Source organism: Oncorhynchus keta, chromosome 14 (genome assembly GCF_023373465.1).
Source record: "Oncorhynchus keta strain PuntledgeMale-10-30-2019 chromosome 14, Oket_V2, whole genome shotgun sequence".
Classification (NCBI taxonomy): domain Eukaryota; kingdom Metazoa; phylum Chordata; class Actinopteri; order Salmoniformes; family Salmonidae; genus Oncorhynchus; species Oncorhynchus keta.
This window is the reverse complement of record NC_068434.1, coordinates 23840397-23859724: the sequence shown is the minus strand read 5'-3', so window position 1 is coordinate 23859724 and position 19328 is coordinate 23840397. Positions and strand designations below refer to the sequence as shown.

The 19328-nt window shown below is 48.7% G+C and overlaps 1 protein-coding gene across 2 annotated transcripts in view; it reads right to left on the bottom strand.

The window, feature by feature from the left end:
• The window catches only part of LOC118393039 (neurogenic locus notch homolog protein 1-like), a 55341-nt gene that overhangs the window by 20062 nt on the left and 15951 nt on the right, over positions 1-19328 (bottom strand). For both annotated transcript variants that reach the window (XM_035785235.1, XM_035785236.1), the window contains exons 3-12: positions 16837-17099; positions 14437-14775; positions 12995-13117; positions 12449-12682; positions 11999-12154; positions 5309-5494; positions 5048-5161; positions 3112-3225; positions 2574-2807; positions 2325-2435 (exon numbers count right to left, since the gene is read on the bottom strand). In XM_035785235.1, coding sequence (XP_035641128.1) covers positions 2325-2435; positions 2574-2807; positions 3112-3225; positions 5048-5161; positions 5309-5494; positions 11999-12154; positions 12449-12682; positions 12995-13117; positions 14437-14775; positions 16837-17099 — 1874 coding nt within the window. The remainder of the gene's footprint in view (positions 1-2324; positions 2436-2573; positions 2808-3111; positions 3226-5047; positions 5162-5308; positions 5495-11998; positions 12155-12448; positions 12683-12994; positions 13118-14436; positions 14776-16836; positions 17100-19328) is intronic.

The window sequence follows — 19328 nt, the reverse complement described above, 5'->3', positions numbered from 1 at the left end:
TTAAATGAGTTGACTCTTCACATGGGATGATTTCACTGTACATCAAAAGAAAGGGAATATTGAATGATCCCCAATGATCCATCACATCTCCTAAAAATGTTTTCAACAAAAATCTGTAAAATGATAGTCTAGAAACTAAAGCTTTGGTTGTCTTCCTCTCAGGCTTCCATGTCTTCTCCCCTGGACTTCCTCAATGTCCACCTCTTGAACATCAGACTTTGAGGCCTCATCTTCACTGTCACTTTCAAACCTTCTTGAGGATGGCTCTTTGTCAGTCTCAAAAAGCCTCAAATTTGCCCGGATGGGGACCAACTTTTCAACCCTTGTATTGGTCAGCCTGTTGTGTGCTTTGGTGTGTGTGTTCCCAAACAAGGACCAGTTACGCTCTGAGGCAGCTGATGTTGGTGGGATTTGGAGGATGATGGAGGCAACAGGGGAAAGAGCCACAGGTCCAAAGTCCCTTCCATCAGGTGGCTGATGAGATATGTCGGCACGACTGCCATATTGCAGCTCCATCCTAAAGCCCTTGCTTAGAACTGTACTTCGCCAGACTGCCAAGAACCTTGCCCTCATCCAGGCCAAAGTGGCAAGACAGGGTAGTGATGACACCATAGGCCTTGTTGATCTCTGCACCAGACAGGATGCTCTTGACAGCATACTTGGTGTCCAACATGTACGCTTTGGTGTGTATGGGCTTCAGGCTGAAGTCTTCATGCTTTTTCATGTATTTCAGAACTGCAGTTTCCTCTTCTTGGAGCAACAGTGAAGTGGGCAGGGCAGTATGGATTTCTTCTCTTACATCTATAAGCAGAGTCTGAACACAGACAGGATGGCATTGTCTCCCTCAATACATGCAATGGCTACTGCTATAGGTTTCAGGCTGCTTACCACTCTCTCCCAAAATACATCATCCAGGAGGATCCTCTTTGATGGGGCTGTCAATATCGGCAGACTGTGATATCGCCATTTCTTGGAGAGACTCCTTCCCCTCCAGGAGACTGTCAAACATGATGACACCACCACCCCAATGGGTGTTGCTGGGCAGCTTCAATGTGGTGCTCTTATTCTTCTCACTTTGCTTGGTTAGGTAGATTGCTGCTGTAACTTGATGACCCTTCACATACCTAACCATTTCCTTGGCTCTCTTGTAGAGTGTATCCATTGTTTTCAGTGCCATGATGTCCTTGAGGCGCAGATTCAATGCATGAGAAGCATAGCCAATGGGTGTGATGTGAGGGTAGGACTCCTCCACTTTAACCCAGCAGCCTTCATTTTCGCAGCATTGTCTGTCACTAGTGCAAATACCTTCGGTGGTCCAAGGTCATTGATGACTGCCTTCAGCTCATCTGCAATGTAGAGACCGGTGTGTCTGTTGTCCCTTGTGTCTGTGCTCTTGTAGAATACTGGTTTGAGGGGTGGAGATGTTAATTATGTTAATAATTAAGTTAATTATTCCTTGGCCACAAACATTCGACCACCCATCAGAGATGATTGCAATAGTCTGCTTTCTCTATGATTTTCTTGACCTTCACTTTTCCCTGAAGGTTTCTGATCCTTTGCAACCCTTGTCAGGAACTACACCTGTGTGGAAGCACCAGCTTTGAATATACTCTGTATCCCTCATTTACTCAAGAGTTTCCATTATTTTGTCAGTTACCTGTAGAAATTAATAACACTATGGTTAGAACTTATAAAACTTTGAACATACTATCATGTAGTAATCTTTGGAGTTGGTCACAATCCACGAAGATATCATTTTGAAGTAAAACACAAAGCCCAACCCGTGCTACACCAGACAATGGACCATACAATGGGCTCTATATCCCCACAGTAAATGTATCCACCTTGAGAAACATGGGATTTTTAAGTCTGGTTTTGTTGGCCACTTGAAATAACGCCGCCATTCAGCGGGTGCCACGCATAACATAAAGAGAGGCCATTTAGCCCTAAAGCTTGGACCAACTTGCCCCCCCTTTTAAAATATCAACTTTCAGGAATCTTTCAGGGGATCTTTCCTCCAGTGAAATCCCGGGTGAGTGTTGGTCCTTTCAGAGCCTGGTGAGAGAGGCCAGCTTGTGTGTCTAGGCAACAGGTTGGAGGGGGCGTCTGGAAAGTGACATGGCCACAGAAGGCCTTAAAAGGAGTGCATTCGCTTACCATCTGTCATCTCTCTCCCTCTTCCACCCCTCCACCCTACCCTCTATGCTCTTGTTTGTCCTGCCTTCACCTGAGAGGTCTGAATAGGAGAGGTAGGAGTACCCCCTTCAAATCTCAACCTCGGTAGCCACAGTCAGACAAACTGGTCCCCTACAGTATCTACTTACCGCTGTAGCCAGGCTCGCAGGCACACTCGTAGCCATTGATCTTGTCGAGGCATGTCCCGTAGTCACATGGCTTGCTCTTGCAGTCGTCCAGGTTGACTTCACAGTTTATACCTAGAAGCAAAGAAATTTGCATCAAAGTTTCTATAGTAACATTTTCACAGATTAAAGTAAGTCTGTGTGTCAAGGACAGTTTCGAGCTTAGAGAAGTCTTTTAGTGTGTGTGTGCTCGCGTGTGTGCGTGCGTCTGACCTGCGGTGCCCATGGGGCAGGTGCAGATGTAGGAGTTCTCGCGGTCCTGGCAGATGCCTCCGTTCCGACAGGGCTGACTCAGACACTCGTTAATGTTGGTCTCACACAGCCGGCCCGTGTAACCAAGGTGACAGTAGCAGGTGAAGGAGGCCAGGCCATCCTTACAAGTACCATAGTGACAGGGGTCCGAGAAACACTCATTGATGTCGGTCTCACAGTGTTGCCCCGTGTAACCTGGTAGAAAGACATGGAGTTTGTCACTTTAGTCTAATTTCTCTCCATTCTATTCAGGAGCCAGAAAACATTCAATAAGTTTTAGTTTATTTTGAAATCTATGTTTGTTGTTTTGTTGTTGTTTTTATTCTCCTGCTAGTATCACTGCTCTTTATTAAGCGTACATATCATTTTGTGAAGGGTTAGGGTTTTGTGAGTTTAATTTGCACATTGCTCCACCCACATCTGTTCAATGTATTGAACGGGATTGGAGTCGAGGGAAAATAAACGTGTTACCAAATATAACAAGGTTCTGTTTTTATACCTTCAGTGCATTCACAGGTGTACTTATTGGGGCCATCCGTGCACTTGGCGCCATTCTTGCAAGGCGTGCTGGAGCACTCATCAATATCTATCTGGCAAAGGTTCCCAGCAAATCCTGGAAAAACAAGAAGATGTAGGGAGTGAGTGTGTGTGTGGTTCATTAGAGTGATCTTACCAAGCCCAAACTATGCCCACTCTATCCCTGGAAGCCTACATACATTATGATGAGAGCCCTCAATGACAGAGATGGCTGCATATGAATCAAAATGCCTGCCGTACTACAAGCTTACTGTGTTCTTTCCTTCTATTCCTTTTCACCACTGCTCCCAAAAAGGGGGGGGGGGGCTCCAAGGTCTCATGACCAGGGGTGAAAGACAAAGGGGGGACTGTCAGCTCAATGTAATGCAAAGCCGAGCCAGTTGCCTCTTTTGTTCCCCAAAACTTTTCCATCACAATGTGCATTATCCCGTCCTGCTCTGCCCACTTTCCCCGCCCGCTTCTCCCAACAGGGCTAGCTTGACCTCTGAACTCAGCTATTCAAATCCCTCATCATTCAAAATCAACCAGCAGGCTCTCTTATTTTCTCTAGTCATTCTAATCTCTGTTTTTATTTCTTCTTCCAACTTCTGTCGCAGGAACGTACAGTGTTCAGTAGTCACACATTTGTATTCTAAGTGGTAAAAAGAAGGATTCTATCTGATAAAGAACACACAGGTGGTCTAAGCCAAACTGCCAGCCAGACACCAGTTGTCACTAATCCAAATAGGAAGTGGCTACATGGCTATCTGTTAGCTCTGCTCCATTCACAACACAGGGTCCTTTCAATTTTCACTGTCCATCCATGCTAACGCTAATATTACCTCACACACACCTCCCAGAGCCAAAGAGGGGATTTAGCCCGGGTTTCTGGAATCACACATTTCAAAAGGGACGAGTGGGGTTCCCATGGAGATGATGGGTACAGAAATTAAAGGAGAGAGGACCATACCCTACTCCGGCCTGGGCTTACACAGGAACAAATTTACATCACAAGCAGGCAATGGGGACCCCAAAATCCCCCGCCTCTACCCCATAGCCCTCTAGAGCATAACCGTCTGTGCGTCTCAGTCCCCTCCCGTACCCCAACACCCCCTCCCACTTTCACTACTGTCTCATTCAGGCCTCTCTCCTGGCCCCCTTACCCCATCCCCATCCCATAGATACGGGGGCTTTTCAACAGCTAAGCTCTAGTGTTCTCTGCTGTACTGCTCTACTGTTAACTGCACTTTCTCAACACAAGGAGCCTCCTGCCTTTCTCTCTTTTTTTTTATCAGAACCAACTGAGTACTGCACTATTTTCCATCAGAATTACTTCCACCTCAATAGCCCTGCTGAAAGAATGAAAACAAAAACACATTTTAGAGGCTGAGAAACCTTGTTCAGTGTCGGTCAGCCTCACGTTCTTCTATCAGAGCATTCCTGTGCTAACAAAACCCTCAATGCCTCTCGTCACATGCTGTAGTCCAACCCCAATGGAATCCCTGAAGAAATACCTAATGAAATCATCTAGATTCTACATGCAACAAATCACTACACACAAAACTCAAACCTCACCACAACAGCTTCTACAACTACACAGAAATGTAATACATGAAAACACAACACTATTTCAGCTGATATTCTTAGTTAGACGTTAGACGTTATCTCCTTAATTCTCTCTCAAATAACGTTATTGTGGCTAGCTACATCCAAACCAAGTTTAAGTGCACACTCATCAGAGTAAAACCTTGTTCTAAGTGAAAACTTTGTCAAGCCCTTCCTTATGGATTTTCCTCCTCGTCGGGCGCTGGCCTGCTAAAGCCTGCCTGAGGGCAGGGATTAGAGTCTGCCTCCCGCGCCCATCCAGTCCAGGGGGGTGATCGACCCCCCTCAGACCGCCGCAGCGTCCCAGGGCTCACCTGTGGGGCACTGGCAGTGGAAGGTGTTGATCTTGTCGATACATTTCCCATTGTTCAGGCAGGGGTTGTTGGCGCACTCGTCTGTATTGATCTGGCAGAACAGTCCCTCATAGCCTGTAGCCAATTAGCAAGGGAAACAAGACACAGGGCCAGTTAGTTAGTTAGTTAACCATGAGATTTGTATAGTAACATTGACTGTGCCTGACTTCAAAGATATAGGTTTAGATTGCAACCATCCTTTGATTAAAACGGTGTCTTTACCTGGCATGCAGATGCAGTGGAAGCCTCCTATCTGGTCGAGGCACGTGGCTTCGTTCTGGCAGGGGTTGGAGAGGCACTCGTTGACGTCGTGTTCACATCGAGCTCCAGAGAAGCCGGGCTGACACTTACACTGGAACGAACCCTTGGTGTTCAGGCACTTCCCTCCATGCTCACAGGGGTTGCCACCTAGACACACAAAGAGACATGGAGTGAATCTTAACAAACATGTTACAGGATGTGCTCCTTCACAATGCTGTGTAGTGGTTGCTACCTGTCTGCCTCTCTGCTGTGTGGTTGCTAGGGGTTGCTACTTGTCTACCCTCTGCTCTGCTGTGTAGGGGTTGCTACTTGTCTGCCTTTCTCTGCTGTGTAGGGGTTGCTACCTGTCTGCCTCTCTGCTGTGTAGTGGTTGCTACCTGTCTGCCTCTCTGCTGTGTAGGGGTTGCTACCTGTCTGCCTGTCTGCCTCTCTGCTGTGTATGGGTTGCTCTTGTCTGCTGTGTGTAGGGGTTGCTACCTGTCTGCCTCTCTGCTGTGTAGGGGTGTCTGTGTGTGTAGGGGTTGCTTGTCTGCCTCTCTGCTGTGTTGGGGTTTGCTACCTCTTCCTCTCTGCTGTGTAGTGGTTTCCTCTCTGCTGTGTAGGGGTTGCTACCTGTCTGCCTCTCTGCTGTGTTGGGGTTGCTACCTGTCTGCCTCTCTGCTGTGTAGGGTTTCTACCTGTCTGCCTCTCTGCTGTGTAGGGGTTGCTACCTGTCTGCCTCTCTGCTGCTGTGTAGGGGTTTCAACCTGTCTGCCTCCTACCTGTCTGCCTCTCTGCTGTGTAGGGGTTGCTACCTGTCTGCCTCTCTGCTGTGTAGTGGTTGCTACCTGTCTGCCTCTCTGCTGTGTATGGGTTGCTACCTGTCTGCCTCTCTGCTGTGTAGGGGTTGCTACCTGTCTGCCTCTCTGCTGTGTAGGGGTTGCTACCTGTCTGCCTCTCTGCTGTGTAGGGGTTGCTGTCTGCCTTGTCTGCCTCTGCTGCTGTTTCAAGGGGTTGCTACCTGTCTGCCTCTCTGCTGTGTAGGGGTTGCTACCTGTCTGCCTCTCTGCTGTGTAGGGGTTTCAACCTGTCTGCCTCTCTGCTGTGTAGGGGTTCCTACCTGTCTGCCTCTCTGCTGTGTAGGGGTTGCTACCTGTCTGCCTCTCGGCTGTGTAGTGGTTGCTACCTGTCTGCCTCTCTACTGTGTAGTGGTTTCAACCTGTCTGCCTCTCTGCTGTGTAGGGGTTGCTACTTGTCTACCTCTCTGCTGTGTAGGGGTTGCTACCTGTATGCCTCTCTGCTGTGTATGGGTTGCTACTTGTCTGCCTCTCTGCTGTGTAGGGGTTGCTACCTGTCTGCCTCTCTGCTGTGTAGGGGTTGCAACCTGTCTGCCTCTCTGTGTGTCTGCCTCTCTGGGGTTGCTACCTGTCTGCCTCTCTGCTGTGTAGGGGTTGCTACTTGTCTGCCTCTCTGCTGTGTAGGGGTTGCTACCTGTCTGCCTCTCTGCTGTGTAGGGGTTTCAACCTGTCTGCCTCTCTGCTGTGTAGGGGTTTCAACCTGTCTGCCTCTCTGCTGTGTAGTGGTTTCAACCTGTCTGCCTCTCTGCTGTGTAGTGGTTTCAACCTGTCTGCCTCTCTGCTGTGTAGGGGTGGTTTCAACCTGTCTGCCTCTCTGCTGTGTTGGGGTTTAGACCTGTCTACCTCTCTGCTTTGTAGGGGTTTCAACCTGTCTGCCTCTCTGCTGTGTTGGGGTTGTTACCTGTCTGCCTCTCTGCTGTGTAGGGTTCCTACCTGTCTGCCTCTCTGCTGTGTAGGGGTTGCTACCTGTCTGCCTCTCGGCTGTGTAGGGTTTGCTACCTGTCTGCCTCTCTCTGCTGTGTAGGGGTTGCTACCTGTCTTCCTCTCTGCTGTGTAGTGGTTGCTACCTGTCTGCCTCTCTGCTGTGTAGGGGTTCCTACCTGTCTGCCTCTCTGCTGTGTAGGGGTTGCTACCTGTCTGCCTCTCTGCTGTGTAGGGGTTGCTACCTGTCTTCCTCTCTGCTGTGTAGTGGTTTCAACCTGTCTGCCTCTCTGCTGTGTAGGGGTTTCAACCTGTCTGCCTCTCTGCTGTGTAGGGGTTTCAACCTGTCTGCCTCTCTGCTGTGTAGTGGTTGCTACCTGTCTGCCTCTCTGCTGTGTAGGGGTTTCAATCTGTCTGCCTCTCTGCTGTGTAGGGGTTGCTACCTGTCTGCCTCTCTGCTGTGTTGGGGTTTCAACCTGTCTGCCTCTCTTCTGTGTAGGGGTTTCAACCTGTCTGCCTCTCTGCTGTATAGGGGTTTCAATCTGTCTGCCTCTCTGCTGTGTAGGGGTTTCAACCTGTCTGCCTCTCTGCTGTGTTGGGGTTTCAACCTGTCTGCCTCTCTGCTGTGTAGGGGTTTCAATCTGTCTGCCTCTCTGCTGTGTAGTGGTTTCAACCTGTCTGCCTCTCTGCTGTGTAGTGGTTTCAACCTGTCTGCCTCTCTGCTGTGTAGTGGTTTCAACCTGTCTGCCTCTCTGCTGTGTTGGGGTTTAGACCTGTCTACCTCTCTGCTGTGTAGGGGTTTCAACCTGTCTGCCTCTCTGCTGTGTTGGGGTTGTTACCTGTCTGCCTCTCTGCTGTGTAGGGGTTCCTACCTGTCTGCCTCTCTGCTGTGTAGGGGTTGCTACCTGTCTGCCTCTCGGCTGTGTAGGGGTTGCTACCTGTCTGCCTCTCTGCTGTGTAGGGGTTGCTACCTGTCTTCCTCTCTGCTGTGTAGTGGTTGCTACCTGTCTGCCTCTCTGCTGTGTAGGGGTTCCTACCTGTCTGCCTCTCTGCTGTGTAGGGGTTGCTACCTGTCTGCCTCTCTGCTGTGTAGGGGTTGCTACCTGTCTTCCTCTCTGCTGTGTAGTGGTTTCAACCTGTCTGCCTCTCTGCTGTGTAGGGGTTTCAACCTGTCTGCCTCTCTGCTGTGTAGGGGTTTCAATCTGTCTGCCTCTCTGCTGTGTAGGGGTTTCAACCTGTCTGCCTCTCTGCTGTGTAGTGGTTGCTACCTGTCTGCCTCTCTGCTGTGTAGGGGTTTCAATCTGTCTGCCTCTCTGCTGTGTAGGGGTTGCTACCTGTCTGCCTCTCTGCTGTGTTGGGGTTTCAACCTGTCTGCCTCTCTTCTGTGTAGGGGTTTCAACCTGTCTGCCTCTCTGCTGTATAGGGGTTTCAATCTGTCTGCCTCTCTGCTGTGTAGGGGTTTCAACCTGTCTGCCTCTCTGCTGTGTTGGGGTTTCAACCTGTCTGCCTCTCTGCTGTGTAGGGGTTTCAATCTGTCTGCCTCTCTGCTGTGGAGTGGTTGCTACCTGTCTGCCTCTCTGCTGTGTAGGGGTTTCAACCTGTCTGCCTCTCTGCTGTGTAGGGGTTTCAATCTGTCTGCCTCTCTGCTGTGTAGGGGTTGCTACCTGTCTGCCTCTCTGCTGTGTAGGGGTTTCAACCTGTCTGCCTCTCTGCTGTGTAGGGGTTTCAATCTGTCTGCCTCTCTGCTGTGTAGTGGTTTCAACCTGTCTGCCTCTCTGCTGTGTAGTGGTTTCAACCTGTCTGCCTCTCTGCTGTGTAGTGGTTTCAACCTGTCTGCCTCTCTGCTGTGTTGGGGTTTAGACCTGTCTACCTCTCTGCTGTGTAGGGGTTTCAACCTGTCTGCCTCTCTGCTGTGTTGGGGTTGCTACCTGTCTGCCTCTCTGCTGTGTAGGGGTTCCTACCTGTCTGCCTCTCTGCTGTGTTGGGGTTTAGACCTGTCTACCTCTCTGCTGTGTAGGGGTTTCAACCTGTCTGCCTCTCTGCTGTGTTGGGGTTTAGACCTGTCTACCTCTCTGCTGTGTAGGGGTTGCTACTGTTGTAGTGGTTTCTGCTTGTCTGCCTCTCTGCTGTGTTGGGGTTTAGACCTGTCTACCTCTCTGCTGTGTAGGGGTTTCAACCTGTCTGCCTCTCTGCTGTGTTGGGGTTTAGACCTGTCTACCTCTCTGCTGTGTAGGGGTTGCTACTTGTCTGCCTCTCTGCTGTGTAGGGGTTGCTACCTGTCTACCTCTCTGCTGTGTAGGGGTTGCTACTTGTCTGCCTCTCTGCTGTGTAGGGGTTGCTACCTGTCTGCCTCTCTGCTGTGTAGGGGTTGCTACCTGTCTGCCTCTCTGCTGTGTAGGGGTTGCTACTTGTCTGCCTCTCTGCTGTGTAGGGGTTGCTACCTGTCTGCCTCTCTGCTGTGTAGGGGTTTCAACCTGTCTGCCTCTCTGCTGTGTAGGGGTTTCAACCTGTCTGCCTCTCTGCTGTGTAGTGGTTTCAACCTGTCTGCCTCTCTGCTGTGTAGTGGTTTCAACCTGTCTGCCTCTCTGCTGTGTAGTGGTTTCAACCTGTCTGCCTCTCTGCTGTGTAGTGGTTTAAACCTGTCTGCCTCTCTGCTGTGTTGGGGTTTAGACCTGTCTACCTCTCTGCTGTGTAGGGGTTTCAACCTGTCTGGCTCTCTGCTGTGTTGGGGTTGTTACCTGTCTGCCTCTCTGCTGTGTAGGGGTTGCTACCTGTCTGCCTCTCGGCTGTGTAGGGGTTGCTACCTGTCTGCCTCTCTGCTGTGTAGGGGTTGCTACCTGTCTTCCTCTCTGCTGTGTAGTGGTTGCTACCTGTCTGCCTCTCTGCTGTGTAGGGGTTCCTACCTGTCTGCCTCTCTGCTGTGTAGGGGTTGCTACCTGTCTGCCTCTCTGCTGTGTAGGGGTTGCTACCTGTCTGCCTCTCTGCTGTGTAGGGGTTGCTACCTGTCTTCCTCTCTGCTGTGTAGTGGTTTCAACCTGTCTGCCTCTCTGCTGTGTAGGGGTTTCAACCTGTCTGCCTCTCTGCTGTGTAGGGGTTTCAATCTGTCTGCCTCTGTCTGCCTCTCTGCTGTGTAGGGGTTTCAATCTGCTGTGTAGGGGTTTCAACCTGTCTGCCTCTCTGCTGTGTAGTGGTTGCTACCTGTCTGCCTCTCTGCTGTGTAGGGGTTTCAATCTGTCTGCCTCTCTGCTGTGTAGGGGTTGCTACCTGTCTGCCTCTCTGCTGTGTTGGGGTTTCAACCTGTCTGCCTCTCTTCTGTGTAGGGGTTTCAACCTGTCTGCCTCTCTGCTGTATAGGGGTTTCAATCTGTCTGCCTCTCTGCTGTGTAGGGGTTTCAACCTGTCTGCCTCTCTGCTGTGTTGGGGTTTCAACCTGTCTGCCTCTCTGCTGTGTAGGGGTTTCAATCTGTCTGCCTCTCTGCTGTGGAGTGGTTGCTACCTGTCTGCCTCTCTGCTGTGTAGGGGTTTCAACCTGTCTGCCTCTCTGCTGTGTAGGGGTTTCAATCTGTCTGCCTCTCTGCTGTGTAGGGGTTGCTACCTGTCTGCCTCTCTGCTGTGTAGGGTTTCAACCTGTCTGCCTCTCTGCTGTGTAGGGGTTTCAATCTGTCTGCCTCTCTGCTGTGTAGTGGTTTCAACCTGTCTGCCTCTCTGCTGTGTAGTGGTTTCAACCTGTCTGCCTCTCTGCTGTGTAGTGGTTTCAACCTGTCTGCCTCTCTGCTGTGTTGGGGTTTAGACCTGTCTACCTCTCTGCTGTGTAGGGGTTTCAACCTGTCTGCCTCTCTGCTGTGTTGGGGTTGCTACCTGTCTGCCTCTCTGCTGTGTAGGGGTTCCTACCTGTCTGCCTCTCTGCTGTGTAGGGGTTGCTACCTGTCTGCCTCTCGGCTGTGTAGGGGTTGCTACCTGTCTGCCTCTCTGCTGTGTAGGAGTTGCTACCTGTCTTCCTCTCTGCTGTGTAGTGGTTGCTACCTGTCTGCCTCTCTGCTGTGTAGGGGTTCCTACCTGTCTGCCTCTCTGCTGTGTAGGGGTTGCTACCTGTCTGCCTCTCTGCTGTGTAGGGGTTGCTACCTGTCTGCCTCTCGGCTGTGTAGGGGTTGCTACCTGTCTGCCTCTCTGCTGTGTAGGGGTTGCTACCTGTCTTCCTCTCTGCTGTGTAGTGGTTTCAACCTGTCTGCCTCTCTGCTGTGTAGTGGTTTCAACCTGTCTGCCTCTCTGCTGTGTTGGGGTTTAGACCTGTCTGCCTCTCTGCTGTGTAGGGGTTTCAACCTGTCTACCTCTCTGCTGTGTTGGGGTTTAGACCTGTCTACCTCTCTGCTGTGTAGGGGTTTCAACCTGTCTACCTCTCTGCTGTGTTGGGGTTTAGACCTGTCTACCTCTCTGCTGTGTAGGGGTTTCAACCTGTCTACCTCTCTGCTGTGTTGGGGTTTAGACCTGTCTACCTCTCTGCTGTGTAGGGGTTTCAACCTGTCTACCTCTCTGCTGTGTTGGGGTTTAGACCTGTCTACCTCTCTGCTGTGTAGGGGTTTCAACCTGTCTACCTCTCTGCTGTGTAGTGGTTTCAACCTGTCTGCCTCTCTGCTGTGTAGTGGTTTCAACCTGTCTGCCTCTCTGCTCACGGCCTTCCAGCTACTTGGACCCTATCGGGCTGATTTCTACCGCCTCCCCTCAACCCCTGTCAGCCCTGGCCCATGAGTGGGTTTCTGATCTCTGAGGTCGAGAAAATCCCATTTCTAGTTCTTGACTAACCAAGCATAACGAAGCCCATGAAGAATAAAGCCAATTCCTATATTGATCTAATGTGTGTTTCTGAAAGCATCCCTCAGTGGTCTGAGCTTAGTTACCTAGTGAGCATTCGTCAACATCCTGGTCACAAGCGGCGCCAATGTAGCCAAGGGGACAGGTGCAGATGGCCTTGCCATTGACGGGGTTGGTGTCACAGTTAGAGCCTTTCTGACAGGGGTTACTAATACAGGCGTCATCCAGGTGACACAACAGACCTGGCACAGCACAAATAAAACAGGAGATGTTGATAGGCGTAACAGTTATTTACTTTGTTAAACTTATTTATTTAGTTATTGTTTTTCAACCTTGTAATAACTAGCTATAGTAAATACAGTGAAAATATATGTGCTGCTGGCACTGTAAAAGGAAATGATACCAATTTAGTATCACTGTTGTAAACACACGAGATTCAGCATAAAATGGTGGAAGATATACAAGTATAAAAAGCTCAGGGTCAGAACAATTAAAAAATAAGGAGAAATGCAGAAGACCAAAGTGCTTTGGCTGACCTGTGCGACCATGGGGACACTCGCAGAAGAAGGACGCCACACGGTCATGGCAGATGGCACCCTGATAGCAGGCGGCATTGGCACAGTCGTCAATATTCTCTCCACAGTCATCGCCCGTCCACCCGTTGACACAGACACACTGGTAGGCACTGTAGATGTTATGGCACGTTCCACCGTTCTGACACGCATTGGGCATCAGTTGGCACTCGTCAACGTCCTCTGTACAGAACTGGCCTATAGGGGAGAACATAGGAGGAAATGCACTTGTCAACAGCGCACCGTGCACACAAATGGGTCAACGAGAGCCAATGAGAGCCAATGAATAATAATGAAAAGAAAGGGGACTTCCACTGTGGAGTTCAGAGTAGGGTCAACGTTATCCCATAAAGACTGATGCAGGGTGATACAGTATATGTTTGTATTCACCTCATGATCTAGGTTAGGACTGGGGGTTAGTAATCTGATCCTAGATCTGTATTCATGAGCAACTTCTACCAGGAGTGTAGAGAAGAGTGGGTGGGTGAGGGGTACTGTATGGTTGGTTACCTGTGAATTCTGGTTTGCATTGGCAGTTATAGGTGTTAACCCCGTCCACGCAGGTTCCTCCATTGTGACACTCGTGTCCTGGACAGTCGTCAATGTTAGTGTCACAGTTCTGACCCGAGAAACCTGGAGAGGACAGGACATCATGTTAAATACACACATATTACACTGTTGTTTGTCATCTCAACAGAAGTGATCATGTTAGATTTGCATGAATAAAGAGGGAATATCAAGGAAGCCTATTGGATATCTAAATATTGTTGTCTCTTTGGATCATTCTCTTTGCTTTTCCTAGTTTAAAAAATGCCTGGTTGGTTTCTTTCAAAACAAGGGAAGTGAAACTCTTCTACAGTTAATGTGGTCAACGGCCTCCTTCTTCAGAGGGTAATGAATGGCAGCGGTGGCAACCCTCCTTGAGTATGTGGCAGTCAGAAAAACAGCCAGCCACACCACAGCTCCCCTTCCTGCCCTGGCATTACACAACACAACACCACACTATTGTTTGGCTCCCTGACTGCAGAAGAAAAAGACAGGGACATTTAATAGGCAATAATGCCAATTTTGTGGAAGTAGAATCTGAGCACCATTGGATTGTTGACAATGAGAGTACTTGTCTTGATTCATAATATAAATGATTTTTCTTTGGTACTGAAGTTACTGTGAGAACCGTCCAAAATAGTGTGTAAGGCACAAAGACAGTGGTATGGCGCTTGCTAGGAGCTCAGTGGAGGTCTGTCTATCCCAGCCTGGCTTTAGAGCAGGGCGGAAATGGTGACGTGATGGGTGGGGAGCAGGGAGAGGGGAGAGAAGATGACCTGGTAACCTATAGGACTAGCAGGCTCTACTTTGCTGTGAGCATGTTGTCTCTCCGCCATTTCCTCACAATAAGGCCCAATGCTTTCCTGTTCACACACACACACACACACACACACACACACACACACACACACACACACACACACACACACACACACACACACACACACACACACACACACACACACACACACACACACACACACACAGCACTGTGGAGCCACTACAAACAGCTCTCACACACACAGCACTATGGAGCCACTGCACACACAGTTTCTTCCTCCTGCACTCACATCATGACCAGCCACTAGACAACAGAGAAGAGTATTGCTAGTTTAATTCACAGTGGTTTTGGATGGTTGATTGAGTCAAGATGGCTTGAAGTGGGTAGACTCGCGGAGAAAACACTTAGCTGCCCCTAAGTGGAAACGGATTGCACAAGTTGAAAGTTCATACAGGATCACATCCTAACTTTATATAATCTCACATAACTGAAACATTTTCAAAGTTGAATAGACTGATTGTAAATGGTTTGGGATACAAGCGCCTGCTAAATGACTAAAACGTCATGTAAATGTAGGCTTCTGCTCATAGTGGATCAGACGGGACCACATTAAACAGAGCAGTACCTGGCACACAGGAGCATTCGTAGGTGGTGTCTCCCTTCTGGACGCAGGTGGCCCCGTTGTGGCAGGGGGAGGGGTTGCACGGTAGGTAGCGGGTATCACAGTGCTTGCCTGTGTACTCCTGGGGACACTGGCAGCGGTAGGTGCCCACCTCGTTCACACACACCCCTCCGTTCTGGCAGGGCAAGGGGCTCTGGGCACACTCATTGACATCCTGCTTGCAGGTCTGACCGTAGAAGAAGGGGGTGCAGGAACAGATGTAGTGGGACTCGAAGGGGGTGCAATGCCCGCCGTTGGCACAGGGGTTAGAGGCACAGGGGTCTGCCTGCTGGCACTGCTTACCTGGAGGAGACAGACACTCATCTTGTAAATAAAGGATGAAACATTTCATAAATTGACGATTGTAACTTTATTTACATTAGGGCTCTCAATACAATATTATGATGATACTTAGGTGCTGATACAATATGTATTGCGATTCTCACAATTTTATATGTATTGCGATTTGATACTGTGGTTTTATTGCGATTTGATGTTCCAAACACATTGCTCACCATATATCTGCTACAGACAGACAAGAGCCATGAGAAAACAAGTTTTGATCAGTTATGGAAATAAAACTGCTGAAAACAAATTTGCTCCCTATTTCAAAAGAAGATGGAGAACAAGCTACAAAGGACAACTACTGGAGTTTTGGTGCAGGGACAGCCAACTGGCACAAACATTATATTGCAATATTGTCAAAATGATTTGATGCAATTTATCGTCAAAAATAATATCCCGAGATTGAACTGTTATCGATTTTTTTCGCTCATCACTCATTTAATGTACAGGCATGGCCAAAAGTTTTGAGAATGACACAAATATTAATTTCCACAAAGTTTGCTGCTCCAGTGTCATTAGATAATTTTGTCATATGTTACTATGGAATACTGAAACATCATTACAAGCATTTCATTAGTGTCAAAGGCTTTTTATTGACAATTACATGAAGTTTATGCAAAGAATCAACAAACAAAAAAATCAAGACCTCTGCAATCAGCCCTGCCATGCTGCCAATTAACTTCTGATCCACATCCTGACTGATGGCAGACAATTCTTGTATAATCAATGCTTGGAGTTGTCAGAATTTGTGGGTTTTTGTTTGTCCACCCGCCTCTTGAGGATTGACCACAAGTTCTCAATGGCATTAAGGTCTGGGGAGTTTCCTGGCCATGGACCCAAAATATCAATGTTTTGTTCCCCGAGCCACTTAGTTATCACTTTTGCCTTATGGTAAGGTGATCCATCATGCTGGAAAAGGCATTGTTCATCACCAAACTGGTCCTGGATGGTTGGGAGAAGTTGCTCACGGAGGATGTGTTGGTACCATTCTTTATTCATGGCTGTATTCTTAGGCAAAATTGTGAGTGAGCCCACTCCCTTGGCTGAGATGCTTTACTGTTGGCATGACACAGGACTGATAGTAGCGCTCACCTTGTCTTCTCCGGACAAGCTTTTTTCCAGATGCCCCAAACAATCGGAAAGGGGATTCATCAGAGAAAATGACTTTACCCCAGTCCTCAGCAGTCCAATCCCTGTACCTTTTGCAGAATATCAGCCTGTCCCTGATGTTTTTCCTGGAGAGAATTGGCTTCTTTGCTGCCCTCCTTGACACCAGGCCATTCTACAAAAGTCTTCACCTCACTGTGCGTGCAGATGCACTCACACCTGCCTGCTGCCATTCCTGAGCAAGCTCTGTACTGGTGGTGCCCCGATCCCGCAGCTGAATCAACTTTAGGAGACGGTCTTGGCGCTTGCTGCACTTTCTTGGGCGCCCTGAAGCCTTCTTCACAACAATTGAACCGCTCTCCTTGAAGTTCTTGATGATCCGATAAATGGTTGATTTGGGTGCAAACTTATTGGCAGCAATATCCTTGCATGTGAAGCTTTTTTTGTGCAAAGCAATGATGACGGCACATGTTTCCTTGCAGGTAACCATGATTGACAGAGGAAAACAATGATTCCAAGCACCACCCTCCTTTTGAAGCTTCCAGTCTGTTATTGTCCTCGTCTGTGTTAACGAGAGAATCACTGACATGATGTCAGCTGATCACTCTCCATAACATTCTGGAGTATATGCAAATACAAATACATACAAATATGCAAATACAAACTGAGGCAGCAGACTTTGTGAAAATGTATATTTGTGTCATTCTCAAAACTTTTGGCCACGACTGTACATACATAGCTACTTGTATTTTAAGGAAAATAATGCCCTATGGTTAGTTGTAACCATGGTCAGTTTATATTTTTCAATGAACAGAAGACCAGTTAGTAATGCTATTTGTCACTACTAGAGTATGCAGTTTTTCCCTCCGGTATTCTGACTACAGTGTGAGTAGTAAATATGACAGTGTTCACCTGACCAGCCAGGGGGACATCTACACTTGTACTCTCTGAGGTTGACCAGATCGCAGGTGCCACCATTCCGGCAGGGAGAGCTGAGACAAGCGTTGTCGATTGGCGTCAGACACAGGCGGTCCGTGAAGCCCGGTTGGCAGGAACACGTGGAGTCCACTGAGTTCCCACGGGGTACCGTGTGACACGAGCCACCATTTTTACACGGAGAGGAGATGCAAGGGTCCCGGTGCTGACACTTGCTCCCTACGAATCCATCCCGACACCTGGAGAGAGAGAGAGAGAGAGAGAGAGAGAGAGAGAGAGAGAGAGAGAGAGAGAGAGAGAGAGAGAGAGAGAGAGAGAGAGAGAGAGAGAGAGAGAGAGAGAGAGAGAGAGAGAGAGAGAGAGAGAGAGAGAGAGAGAGAGAGAGAGAGAGAGAGAGAGAGAGAGAGAGAGAGAGAGAGAGAGAGAGAGAGAGAGGAGAGAGAGAGAGAGAGAGAGAGAGAGAGAGAGAGAGAGGAGAGAGAGAGAGAGAGAGAGGAGAGAGAGAGAGAGAGGAGAGAGAGAGGAAAGAGAGGAGCGAGAGAGAGAGAGAGAGAGAGAGAGAGAGAGAGAGAGAGAGAGAGAGAGAGAGAGAGAGAGAGAGAGAGAGAGAGAGAGAGAGAGAGAGAGAGAGAGAGAGAGAGAGAGAGAGAGGGGGGCAGGATGTGTCAGCATTAATGGTTTAGGGAAAGTTGTATTCAACAGGTGAGGACTGACAACAACAAAACACTTTCTTTTTTTCAAGTTAACACGAGTCAAGCATGTGTGGCTATTGCAATGCCACCTGTCTTTATCTGTTTTAGTAGATATAAGATGTAGGAAAGCAGGAATGGTGAAAGCAAAATACCTAGTTGGCTTCCACTTTACTGCTTTCACCTGTTTTCAGAGGTCAGTGCAAACAAGGACAGGAAGCCACTTTAGGCAATTGAGATTTCTCTACTGTGTGCTCATCAATATACATCTCCAGCAGCCTGGGAAACAGCCTCAGTCTGAAACTAACTAAGTAAGTAAAGAACTAACTAGTCCCTGCTCACTGTGAAAGACACCCAGAGGGCTCAGACAGGAGGATGCTGTCTCTCTTTCTGTCCTGACCACTGTTTTAACAACACGGCAACATAGCCATGAGAACTATGCAGAAAAAACGCACATTTGCCTTTTCACTATCGTCCTCTCAGACAATGAGTTAGGCCATAAACCACAGCAACTCCAGGACATGGGGGGCAGGGGGTGGGACTGCAAACGGTTCCCAGAGTGGAGAGGGGGAGAGAGAGAGTGAGGCAGAGAGGAGGAGGCGCGGGAGGGGGAAAGAGAGAGAGAGAGAGCGAGAAAGAGGAAGAAAGGGAGAGTGAGTGGGGGCTGTCAGGTCAGTGGGGATGGATTCACACATTTACTATTACAATGAGATGGCTTGGAGAGTCCCCAGAGGCTAAGCAAAGTACACTCCCATCCAAGGGCCAAACAGCGTGCACACACACACACACGTGCGCACTGCACATACACACACCCACACACTCACACAATCACACAGGTGTCCAGAGAGGTTAGTGGGGTCAGTGAGGTGATCAGGGAGGTTACCAACTGTTCAACAGATCAGTCATGTCAGAGTCAGCTGAAAGAGATAACCCACCACCTTCAGTTTGGAACCTCACTGCTTCAACATGCTCCTACATGTCATCCAGAGTGTTTCTGTACTGCTTCCCAAAGGGCTGAAGGGTGGGGGTTGGTCATTATGGATAGACGAACTCCTTTCATCAATAGTACACAATAACATTGAGCTGGACACTGACAATAATGGTAATCCAGTCTCATTTTTTGACGTAAAAAGTTGTCCACCATGGCGCCAATCAACAGCTCTTAGCAAGAAATATGCTCCACTCCACTCCTTTGTTTCAGTGCTCTAAGGACAAGGCAGTGTCTATACCATTCTTTAAACTCAGAGTTAACATCATGGATACTTAAAAGCAGTGTGCCCCCACCTCAACTCTCTCTCTCTGAGACAAGGGACACAGAGCGAGCACTGTAAACTCTACCACACAGACACTTTTGATATCAGTCATTCTCCTAGCGAAGCTTTCGCTAATTCCTTGTCAATTCCCCCAAGGCAAAACATGAAAACAATACCAAACATTCCCAAACAAGCTAAGTCCTTCCTATTTGAGGTTGTTGCATTTTTGTTTTATAGTTGCAACTAGGATTGCATTTATTTAAATATATAATACCTGTTGATTACAGCTACGGTGTGTCACTGATTACATTACATTACATTGTTACGCCTCAGCAACATTTTAATATAGTTAAAAGTTCTCACTCCAAAATACCATGATAGAGTTGTCTATTACTATTAGCCCTGGGGGGCTGGCTAAATCACATCCTCAAACATTCCCAGGGGGCCGTTGGATGTGTGAGCGAGAAGACTGAGGGCCTGGGGCCAAGCAGAGGCCCCTGTGGGGACAGACATGTGTTTAGACAGG